At 23.5% G+C, this 12,723-nt stretch overlaps 1 protein-coding gene across 2 annotated transcripts; it reads right to left on the bottom strand.

Moving 5' to 3' along the window:
• Positions 1 to 365: 365 nt before the first annotated feature.
• On the bottom strand, positions 366 to 5,403 carry LOC114129461 (MAP kinase-activated protein kinase 2). 2 transcript variants are annotated; one of them, XM_027994200.2, is made up of 9 exons: positions 5,276 to 5,403; positions 4,904 to 5,181; positions 4,668 to 4,807; positions 2,392 to 2,456; positions 2,202 to 2,309; positions 1,948 to 2,046; positions 1,801 to 1,876; positions 752 to 962; positions 366 to 686 (listed from the first exon to the last, which is right to left on the bottom strand). In XM_027994200.2, the coding sequence occupies exons 2-9, from the start codon at positions 5,057 to 5,059 to the stop codon at positions 480 to 482; spliced, it is 1,062 nt and encodes a 353-aa protein (XP_027850001.1). In that variant the 5' UTR covers positions 5,060 to 5,181; positions 5,276 to 5,403; the 3' UTR covers positions 366 to 479. The 2 variants fall into 2 exon arrangements, with proteins under 2 accessions (XP_027850001.1, XP_027850000.1); XM_027994199.2 differs by having other exon boundaries at positions 4,904 to 5,205; positions 5,276 to 5,402.
• Between the last annotated feature and the right edge of the window lie 7,320 nt (positions 5,404 to 12,723).

The following is a 12,723-nucleotide window of genomic DNA, read 5'->3' as shown; positions in this document are numbered from 1 at the left end:
AATTGTATGCATTAAGAATATTGCAACAATTTAAAATAAAAAATATTACAATTACCTAGTTAAAATGTTGTTTTTTAACTATGGATTTAAGGTTATATTTTATTCCTCATCTCCAAAATGTACTATCTTATAAAAAATGTTGTAAGCTATATTATTTATAAACAAATTAAATCATTTTAAAATAATTTTTTTCTTATTGTTGAAGTAAAATTTAATTTATATATTATTATTTTAATTAATGTCTATGTGTATAACCTTCATTTTTTGCAATTTTAATAATTCCATCAAGATTCAAAGAAAAAGATATTTTCTGTTAAGTTTTTTAAGTGCTATTACATATATAATAATTAACTACATTAAATAAATAGTGATATAAAAATAAATTTTGGTAAATATATATAAAATAAAAACGAAAAAAAGTTAATAAGAAAGGGGTCAGTTTATGGTGAATAAATTGGAAAATAATTATATTATATAGTTTATGCACTGTTAGAAGCTTTTTTTCGTCGTTTGTTTAGTAATGGATTATTAGAAGTATTTAATGATTTTATATTGACTTGATCGTAATCTACACGCATTGTAGCTAAAGAACGGGTCATTTCTTCTTGTACTTCAGGCCACACATCCTCGGACTCTTTTAACATTTTTCCAGTATATAACGGTGTTTGGGGTACTTCAGTATAACTCTAAAATAATTAAAACAAATCAAATGTTTTGAATATTATCCTAAGTTAAAATGTTTAGTACTCACTGCAATCCATTTATGTTGCACAACTTGATTGATGGTAAGACGAACTGAAGGATCAACAGATAACATACTTGAAATTAGAGTTTTAGCATCACTAGATACATTATTCCATTCAGGACTAGGAAAGTCAAATTGTCCAGTTTTAATTCGATTTTTCATGCCGGGCGAAATAGCTTGCCCGTGATTACTGAAAAAAGGAGGAAATCCACATAATCTAGAACAAAAATTAAACAATAAAGTAAACAAAAGTTCACAATGTTGTAAAACTGATATCTATACAGGGGCGTATCTAAGAATTAATCAAAGAGAAAAATATCAAACAAGTATAGAAAAATAAAAATAATTTAAAATAAATATTTAAATTGGAACTTTAAATAAGGGAGTTAGTATTCAAAAATCATCCCTGGGTACTCTTTTTACCCATCTAACCATAGATACATTTATATACCAAGGGTGGTGAACCTATTTTTTAACCCATTTTATCCTTAGAAAATAAAATTTCCTTTGGGCACTGAAAAATTTTCAAAATCTTGATTGGAAAAATTTGGCACTTAACCCAAAAAAGGTTTGCAAACCCTGATATGTACATTAAAATGCATAGATTATCTTTAAATGACTTGGATTTAAGTATAATAAATTATTACAAAAATAATTAAAGATATAATTTGTTTTTTGTAAGAATCTATTTGATATATTCGTTTTAATGAAATCAGATAAAATAAAAATTATCAATATATTTTGGTTATACTTAAAATGTATTATAGTTATAATTTAACAAGATTCTTACAAACATATAACATTTTATTTAAAAACATTTTTATAAAAATTGGTACCTTAATTAGTATCTTAATTTTAACCGCACAGTCAGTTATAACAATGTAAAATATTTTTCTAAACTTCAAGTATGTGAGACTGATATTAATAAAGAAATATTATTCTACTAATGGAAACATTTTAATAAATCTAAATTGCATTAATGTTCAAATTCTATTATTAATTATTTTATTGAAATTATAGTTTTTTGAATATATAATTTATTAAAATTAACTTACAATATATACATAATAACACCTAATGACCATATATCACAACTTTTATCATACTTTTCTGGACCTAAAACTTCTGGTGCTGAAACAAATATATAAACATATTAATATAAATAATTGTTTTTGCCTTGATAATTATTGCTGTTAACTAACCAACATAATATGGTGTATAGCATGGAGTTTTTAATGGAGCTTTTTGAGATACTTCTTTGGCAAATCCAAAATCAGTTAATTTTAAAATTCCATTAGCACCTATATAGAAAATAAAATCAATGATTATTTAAAATAAGTAATTTCCGTATGTATAAAATCAAAACTAAAAAAAGAAAATAATTAGTTACAAAGTTTAAAATATGAATTACAAAATATTTCTTAAACATATGATTTTTTAATTTAAAGATTAATACCAGGTTTAGAATACAAAAGATTTTCAGGCTTTAAGTCACGGTGAGCAATATTAAGGTCATGAAGATATTTTACTGCTGAACAAATAGCTGTCATGATATGTGCTGCTTCTATAAATAACAAAAGTGATTCATGTAAAACATGTACATATTTATCTAATTAAAATAAATATTATAATTATATTAAACTTGCCTCTTTCTGTAAAAGCTCCTTCATTATGTTCTTGTATACGTTGAAACAATTCGCCACCTTCCATGCTAAAAAATAAATTGTTTAACATTAAATTATTACTTTATTATTCAAAATTAATAAATATATTCAACTAAATAAATGATACAGATAAATAACTTATTAATACTAATAATAATAAAACTAACAAACACAGTAGAAATTACTTATAACCAGGGTTCGGTATTTGTAGCATTTGCATATCCATCATAGGTGATGTAAAACATGGCAGAGTGATATACAAATACGTTTTATAGAACCGAGAATTCAAATAAGAAATTTTATTTTGCTTATTTTTGCATATTTTGGGGTTTTTGCATACTTGATGATTTTTAACGATTGATGGATAATATTATTGCTCAAAATGTATTAATTAAAACGTTGAACGATTAATTACAAAAATTTGTTTTCAGTGTAGTAATATACTCTATACTCAATAAATCAAAAACCATGTAGTTTTATTTTATTTTTATTGTTAATTAATAATTATAAATAAATTACAATGTTTTTTTATATTTATATGAAATACACCCTTTTATAATGACTTTTTAAGTGTTTTTATTTTTTTATTTTTAGAGCATATTTTTTCATTTTTAGTGCATATTTTTAAGTTAATCAGGTCATATATAAGCGCATATTTTAGTACTTTTTAGTGCTTTAAGTCCCGAACCCTATTTATAACATTTAAGAAACCAGGAAAAACATGTCAAAACTATTGTTAATATGGCTTGTATGTTGTATAGTTATTATAAATAAAATATTTGTTTAAATTTATTAAAAATAAATATCAATACATCTATATGGTTATTTTAAGTACGTTTTAACTGACTTATTAAACCTAGTATGCCACTAAAATCAGTGTCATTATAAACAATTTATACTATCATTTATCACATATATTAGTGGACTTTCAGATTTGGAAAAAATCTAAAAAATTGTGTACGTTACAGAAATTACAGGTAGGACTCAGTTTTTAGTATTCATTAGCTGGAAAAAAGTAGTGTATTTTTAAAGTAATGATAAAAAAATTTGAATAACAGTTCTAATCTCAATGGATACAGCATTATATTTTAAATTACACACCTCATTTTTAAACATATCTATTCAGTTTTTTTTATATATATGAAACCTAGTAAGAAAATCATATAATAAGAAATAATAATAAGAAGAAAAGAAAATCTCTAAACTAACTACTACACTCAATTTCAAACCAGTAGTTTTTTTTTCTTTATTAACAATAAGTCTACTGTACTTATATGTAAGAAAGTTAAACACCGTCAATCAGGTATTCAATGTCTATAAAGAAAGTTATTGCTAGTTATTGGGAATACTCAACAATTTTTAGTAAACTAAAAATGAATGTTCTTAAACTTCTACTACAGTATATAAATGGTATACTTAAAGTATATTATAGTAATTAGATATAACTAGATAACTAGAGATAAAACATAGAAAATTGACAACTTTTTTTTTTTTTTTGTACTACACAATTATAAATTCTTCTTAACTTTGTTTCATTACATATTCATTAAATTTAAATTCATAATCTTTATTTCCATGTATTTTTTATATAACACCTCTGTAAGTAAAATAAATTTCCAGTTTTTATAAACACCATCAGAACTGCTATGTAGTAACTTGATTAATATTGACAAAAATTAATTTGTTAATATTAACAAATCTTTTCTCAACTATAATAGCAAGTTCCAAGGAAAAACTTTTCTATGAAACTTATTAACACCAAAAAGTATGTTTTATTTAGGTATAAATAATCAGTTTTTTAAAACAATCATTATCACAACTTATCACACATTACAATTACATAAAAACAAGCAATAATAATTGAATGTTTTACTTATATTGTATAACATATTATATTTAATAAAAAATATGTAATATTATATATTATATCAATTTTAGGTCATTTTATTAATAATTTATCAAAATGTTAGCCATTTAAATTATTTGTTGACTATTGAGACAACACATGCGGGAATGACGTCCGTCCCTTTAATACTACATTAATTACATATCATGGGATGTGAATGACTGAAATAATTATTCTATATATTATAAGATATATTTTTGAAAACTGCTATTAAGTAATTTGGTTTCCTAACATTGTTAATAGGTACAATAACTATCCAATTTATTTAAAAATATTTGTTTAATGCTTCGATTATGAATTTGATTTAAAAAAATTTACTTTATAATAATAATAATATAAAAGTATAACCTACCATTCCATGATAACCAACAAACATTTCTGTTCCATATAATGGTTTTCATATACATCGATTATATTGACTATATTTATGCAGCCGCTAGCTCTCCAGTGTAGATCAATTTCTCTCCTCGCTTTTTGACAGTCGACAAGAACCTATAAGAGCCAAAATAGAAAAATTAATAACGACACCAGCCACTTTGAGGTCGTTGAACAACATAATATTAGAAATATATATCGGTCAAATATTACCTTAAGCGCAAACTTTTGTCCAGTTTTGATGGAAAAACACTGCACCACTTTGCCATTAATACCTAGTCCAAGTACATTATTGGATATTCTGTAATCATTCTCGATGGGTGTAGTCTTGGTTTTGTTGTTGAGAAAATAGAAATCGTTTCCTTCCATAACTGCCGTGTTTATCGTGTTTCTACAGCGATTGATGATGCACACCGACTGCTATGAAACATCTCAGACCTGGTTCCTGAGCGATTGCGGAGGCCAAGGTTTCGGTCACGGACTATGGTAGTCTGCCGAAAATCGATGCGTAACAACTATAGTATCCGATGACGAAGACAATAATAACAAAACAGTGATAAAAATGTCAAGTTAGTTCGATTTTACTTTTGACGAAAAATATCATTCACTACTCCGGTGAATAAAGTACTAGTCTATCATCACCGCCACCGTGTACGACCACTATCCATCATTCCGTCATAATGCCTTTTTTAACCCTGAATAATAATAATAGTATGAGTACCTAATGAACTAATCGCTAATGATAACAATAGTGATAAATTATTATTATTATTATTATAGTGCTATAATAATAATAATATATTATATGAAATCACAATGGACATAATGCCAAAAATTAACTTGTGGAAGTCAGTTGTAGAGCTGGTAAAAACATTAATATTCTCCAAAAATAAAAATGATATTATGTCGATAACTTTGCAGAAGGCTTAACAAATTATTTTATATATATATATATTATGTGTGTATATGTATAGGTAATATTATTATTAAATTATTTTGTGAAAACGTCTATTTCAGATGGATAAATGGAAACGGAACGAAGTCGATTTATTAGAATTTAAAATATAATTTTTTTTCATCGTACCTAATAATAAACATGATGTTATTATGTAACCATATAACCCACGTCTTCATACGTCGTATATCATTCCAAACAGAATAATTAATGTCAAACACTTAACGTAAAATCGATAAAAGGTGATAATAAAACGAAACTATTGTACGAACAACGAAGTATAAAAGTAAACAATGTAAAATTATGCATGTATGTAGTAGGTACAAGGTACATGTAATATTCGTAGGTACGTCGTACCTGCTACATCCACGCAATATTTATCGCGTAGATACTTATTATTATTGACGGCGCTACATTCATTTAAATATAATATCCAAAATATAAATTTTAATAATTTGTATTCATATTTAGTAGATATTATAGAATTTTGGTTTTAATATGAGCTAGGTACTTATGAATTATATATTATAAATTTACGAGTTGCCAATTTGCCATTTATTTAATGCATATAGCATTAAAAATGTATCATTTCCTAAATCCTAATAAATAACTGGATAATTTTAGTTGAGTTTTTAAAATTCATAAAATTATAATTGAAGATAATGAAAACATTACTTAAATTAAGACAAAACTATTAAATATTATTACTGAAATCATTGTTTTATATAAGTAATTCTGCCATTTTGACTAATATTATTAGCTGTTGAATATTTCTAGTAATAATTTTTTTTAAATTTTATTACTGTATTAGTTATTTTTTATATCATAGCTTGAAAATGTAATACTCGGTTACTCATAAATTGTTCTTACATAGCAATTTAAAAATATTAAAAATAAATATAGATATAATATTTTTATAAGAGGTAGAAATTCATAGTTATAAATTAAGAAATTTCGCTAATTATTTTAAAGTTAAATATTTATAAAAAAAAATTTTCCTATTTTTACGGAACAAATTTAGTGTTTGTTGCAAGATCTTCAACTTATTTATTTATATATAAGTAACAGCTACTTCAATTTTTTTAAATTAATGTTAAAAATAATTTTAATTTATTTAAGATATCTATCCAACTATATTAATCTCTATTATTATTATTTTTTTAATAGCACATATTTTTTTTATTCGTGTTGTACAACTTATATACATATTTAGTACCCACCTACCAAAAAGTCAATTTTATTTTGAATATCAAGTATCAAATAATAAATAAATACATCCAATTCATAGAACTTATTTTTATATAATTATTCTAATCTTATATTAGGTATACGATAATATTAAAACCACAAGATCAGTATTATCAATAGTAAATCATGATTTACCATAGACATATATAAATATATATAGGTATACAATATATTATACATATTATTTAATACATAGCATCACTACCGCATCCAAATACCCAATATATGGAAATACATTATACATAATATAAGGTTTCCTTTGAATCACTACAGAATTGAAACTGATTGACATTTGTTAATCAGTTTGTGGTATACATACCATAAATTGTTAAAAAATATAGTTCATTTTTTATGCACTGCAATGAAAACTGTATGTTTTCTGATAACGTATTTTTACTAAACATGACAATTCTTAAAATACAGCAATTAATATCGCAATAAAAATAAGTACATAATGATTTCAGGCGAAGGAAATAAAGTAAAACAATTTTAATCTACATTACATTGAATAAAAAAATAATTGAAGAAAAAAATTTATTTTTTTGTGGACTGAAAAACGAATGAAGCTTAACTTAAAAATGGTTATTAAAAAGTTATAATATTTCTATAAAAATATGTGTTTGTGTTTGTATGATGCTTGGAAATATCTACGGAATATTTTAACATAAGTATAGGTAAAAGGAGGATACAGTTTTTAATTTTTATAATACTTTAACGGACAATTAAATCTTAAATGTTAAATAGCACACGCAACACGCCCACACATCGTTGTGTATGGTGACGACAACAAACTAATGACAAAAATACAATGAAGTTTCAAGAGTTACTAGAGTTTACTGTTCAATATAATATATGAATATGTAAGTTCATGATATAAAACACTGGTAGTAGTTAAAATATCTAATATTGTCATAATTTCAACTTGATATGTCTATAAAAATATTATTTTTATATTTCTAGGTGACAGGCGACAGCTAATATATAATAACTATTTTTGAGCAACTTAGTATTCAACTTACCAATCTAGACTACTAAAGTGTAAAACTAAATTAATTTGTAACCTATTTTTAATAATTTTTAAATGGTTATATAAGAACTACTCATTTGGATTTTTATTTTTTTGCTTTTTGATTTAGCTTTAATTTAATTTTTAACACAAACATTTTTTTTCTAAATTTTAAATGGCTACAGTAAGTAACTTAAAAATTAGGTAGGTAGTCTACATATTTTAAAAACACCACTAGATGTTTATGAAATTATAATTGAAGTAACAGTGGAATGTTTCAAGGTTTTACAATTAATATGTTTTGAATTTGAATAATCACAAAATTATAGAAATTGTTTTCTCAAAGAGGAGTCGTAATCATACGTTTGAATAATAACCTATCAACATTTATATTTCAATAGCTAATAAAAAACTTTTATGGGTTTACTTTAAAAGTTTAAACTTGTAAGGAATCTTATAATAAATTTTTAAACTGTAGGAGTGATGAAATTTAAAAATTGTATTATTTAAAACTAAAACATATTACATATAATAACAATTTTCGTGATTTTGATATTTTGATACAAAAAAAAAAAAACACATAATTGTAAAATTAATACATTCATCACTTCGTTCAGAATCTAAAATATTTATCTTGAATTTAAATTTTTACGAAATCCAAAATTCACTCGTAAAATAACGATTAATAATTTTAGATTTTTGTTATAGTTAAAAATGTCTTGTCGTAGAAATTTGAAACATACATCAGTTGTTTATATTGGCATTTTCTATACATGATTGAATTTTGGGGTATTCAGATCATTAAAACATTAACCAACTTTTTCACAAGCCACTGGAAAATATATCCTAGCCCCTAGGCTGACATAATCATCTTCGTTCGGAATCATTTTTTGTAAACAATGATACCTATCATTATCATTGGATTCAAATGTAATACATACATAATAGTAACATACAGCAAAGCGTTACTTACTTGACCGCCCTTTTTTTAATTTGAAACATTTAAGTTCTTTTATAATTATTGTAAACCAAAAATATAGAAAATCTTGTATTTAATTTTTAATTCTTAGCTACTTATACGAATTTTTTATAAATTTTAACTACAAACAAATTTGCAAATATTCATGATTTTGACAAATTTTTGTCAATATTTGAACTTCAAATGATAATATAAAAAAAAAATGTACCTATGTATTCCTATAATTTTTGAATCACTATAAGAATACCTAACTTATAAGAAACTTTGTATTAAATTTTCAAGTATTTTGACTCAAACAAAAAAATGTAATCGATATTTATAAAAAAAACTGCCTATAAATTCCTATAAATAGCATTAAAATAAGCGAAATATTTTGAAAATTAAATTATGTAAAGAAAATGTCAATCCAAATAACATGAAATTTTCGAGTTTCTATGGCTTATACTTTTTGAATAATAACAAGTATTGAAAATCGTTTGAGGATAAATCGTTATATCGTTACGCGATTTCATAAAAATTTAAAATTCTAAAGCTATAACAACATTTTTCTTATAATGAGGTTTAGAGTTTTCTCTAAAGGTATTTGAACTATTTTGAAGGAAAACTTATGGAAAACTTAGTGTTTAATTTTTTAACCTTAGATATAAATACAAACATTTTTAAGAATTTTCAATTACAAAATTACTTTTAAATTTTCGCGATTTTGACGTATTTCGTAAAAATTTGAATTTTAAGCGCCTATAAAAAAAAAATTGTGAATAACGATTTTTGATTTTTTTAACTACAATTAGAATAACTTAAGAAAAATCTTGTATTAAATATTTAAGTTTTTTATCGACATTTCAAAAAAAAAAAATATTCAAAGAAAAATCGAAAATTTCAGTTATCTATAAAAAGCTCAAAAAAAAAAACCATAATATTTAGAAAACCTAACTCTGTAGAGATAACATTAATTTAGTAATAAAAAAATTTGGTAAAAATTTAAAATATTTACAGTGATTCGCTTTTAAGTAACAATGTAAAAAAATTGATTTTGTCGAAAACTGATTTTGCTGGTTTTTGTTTTTTCCGATCTTTTTGAAAAATTCTCAAAAATTCTTACTTTTTACTTCTATAATGCACCAAGGATATTCAATTTGCCACCGGAAACCACCTCTGAAGTTTTAAATTGAAGAATTATTTCGACAATTTATGGTATAAAAAAAAAACAAAAAAAAATATATATATTATTGTAAAATCAATAAATTCATCACTTATTTGTTCAGAATCTAAAATATTAAATAATGAGTTTGTTTTGTAAAAACTAAAAAGAAATAATTGCAGGAGTACATAGGTTACTTTTATCGGTAATAAGTTTTTGTAAAAAAATAAAATAGTAAAATTAAAAAAATAAAATAATTTTTAATAAAGCTTTTATCGCATGTGACAAAGTTTATCATGATTTCAAGAATCGGGTCCCTGGGTTATAAATTTATCAGTGTCGTCGATCAATACCTATATGTAGAGAGCCTATATAATATATTATATTATTATATTATTATTATATATTATTATATAGGCTCTCTACCTATATGTATTACCTTATCTAGGCTCTCTAGGTACTAGGAACATTGGTAGACTATAGATATTACTATAAAAGCTATAGATATTTGTATATAAGTATATTATGCAATATTATTCCCATATTTTAGTGATAAAAATTCACTGTTTTGTTTATTTCGAATTTAATTTTTATGCAATAGGTAGGTTCCATTTGAAATTGACATCGGCGTCAATGAATCTAATCTAATATTCTTATCCAAATATTTCTTTCTATTTTTGACAGAATTTAGGTAATCAGCATTAGATATTCATTATTCGGTATTTATAAAATATCATCAAGAATTTAAGTAATAATCAATATACTATTTTAAAAGTATTATTATTTACAAATAATGCGTATTTTAAGTTCAATTATAAATTTTTACAAATTCGTTTAATTATATCTACCTATTTAGAGTAATAATATAAAAGTGTAAATAAAATAAATATAAATATTTTTATTTTGAAACTAAACTAGCAATTATTTGAGCAGTACAAATTATATTTTAAAATTATTATACCTACTTAAATATGAATCTACTACCTAGATAAGTTATTATATTGATAAATACTTGGATATACCTAACTGTAAGTCATTGAATTAAATTAACGTCATAAATCCATACCTCTTATACTTATGTAGATTATTGTTGAATGTTGGAATTAATGTTAATAAATACCTAGGTACATAAGAAATTATATTAAAAAAATATAATAGTCACCTATACCTACATAATAGCACAAAATACAAAATATTAAAGTACTAAGTAGGTGTACCTATATATGTTAATCATTAGTAAGTTACTGCCTACTGGAAATATGATAATTTAGGAAATATTATTATCAAAGAAAACCAAAGAAATTTAAAATACCTTATTAAATCCATATCTTAAAATATTAAAAATATGTAAATATTGTATTAAAGTAGATAGGTACATATAATATGAATAGAACAACATATCGTGACATACTGAGTACTGACATTCATATTTTTTATAATATATCTAAATATAATACTGAGGTATGTTTACCATACATTAATTTTTTGTTTCTTATTTTATTAAAATCAATGTAGGTACCGATCTATTTTGTTGGCCATTTTTGTCTAGGTATGAAAATGTAATACTTTGAATGTTGAATTTCATCACTGAAAACAAAGTATATTAAATTAGATATTTTAATAATTTAAATCTGCAAATCACAGAAGATTACGGATTAATAATGTATAAAGGTAGGTAGGAATAAAATAAGTATATACCTACTATACAATTTTGTAATCATATCGATTTATACCTACATAAATACATCATAAATGCGCATTTAGCCGTATAGGTTAAACAGGTTCAGGCGTATAATATGCCTTTGGTATGTAAGTACAACACTCAAAATGATAATTTTTGTTATCTGGATTCCAAATCATTAATATATTATTAGTGTTAGCGATAATATTTTTAGTATAATAATATATTAAATATTATATTATATTCATATGATATGTATTTACTTAATATTAGAATTTTAATTCGAAACACATTTGAAATGTATTGAGGCTATCATTAAGTAACTAAAAAAATATGATTTTCACCGAATCTTTCTCGCTGGTAATAATATAGCTGGGTTATAAAAGTGTTAAATTTAGCTCTTGGTTGATAGGGCATAGTTATAGGACATATTATTTTTACAAATAAAATAGGGTTGGTGAGTGAATGAGTTACTTTCATTAAACGTATATGCTTTCAAAATAATTTGTTTTTAAAATATTAAAATGTACATGTAAATTGTACAAATTCCACTGTTAAATATTACCTACATATTATATTTATTTAATATATGTAGGTATCTTAGTTTTATGTATTTTTAGTTTATTATTTATTCTAATTATTATGTTTTCTATTTGGTAAATATATAATATGTTAATCGGTAAAGTATAATATGATTACTTATATACTTGGAAATTATCATATTATCTATGTAGTAATTAGTAGGTAATAAATAATATTTTGGAACTAGTTACCTACCTAATAACAAATATATTTGATTGAAAAATACTATTTGTTACCTATTTAATTATTGTAATAAAATAAAAAAACAATTTTTTAACTGGGGATCTATGCATGGGTGAATTATGAACATTTGTATTGTACCTATTTTAATTTCAATAATCTGTGTACTGTGTAGGTACACCGTAGAAAAAAAACCGATACGCGTCATTTCGGCTGTTTAATAATATAGCCATTTAAGTACTAAGTGGGGAACCTGAATCT

The sequence above is a fragment of the Aphis gossypii genome, chromosome X, assembly GCF_020184175.1.
Source record: "Aphis gossypii isolate Hap1 chromosome X, ASM2018417v2, whole genome shotgun sequence".
In the NCBI taxonomy this organism is placed as follows: Eukaryota; Metazoa; Arthropoda; class Insecta; order Hemiptera; family Aphididae; genus Aphis; species Aphis gossypii.
Note: the sequence above shows the minus strand (reverse complement) of the source record. Positions and strands in the feature narration are given on the sequence as shown.

Bases quoted from the DNA above. Each gene is read 5' to 3' on its own strand.
- LOC114129461 (XM_027994200.2), bottom strand. From the start codon at position 5,059: ATGGAAGGAAACGATTTCTATTTTCTCAACAACAAAACCAAGACTACA. The intron at 2,457-4,667 runs GTAGGTTATACT...TTTATTTTTTAG, and splicing joins TTGTTGGTTATCATGGAATG to CATGGAAGGTGGCGAATTGT. The intron at 2,047-2,201 runs GTATTAATCTTT...TTTTCTATATAG, and splicing joins TCTTTTGTATTCTAAACCTG to GTGCTAATGGAATTTTAAAA.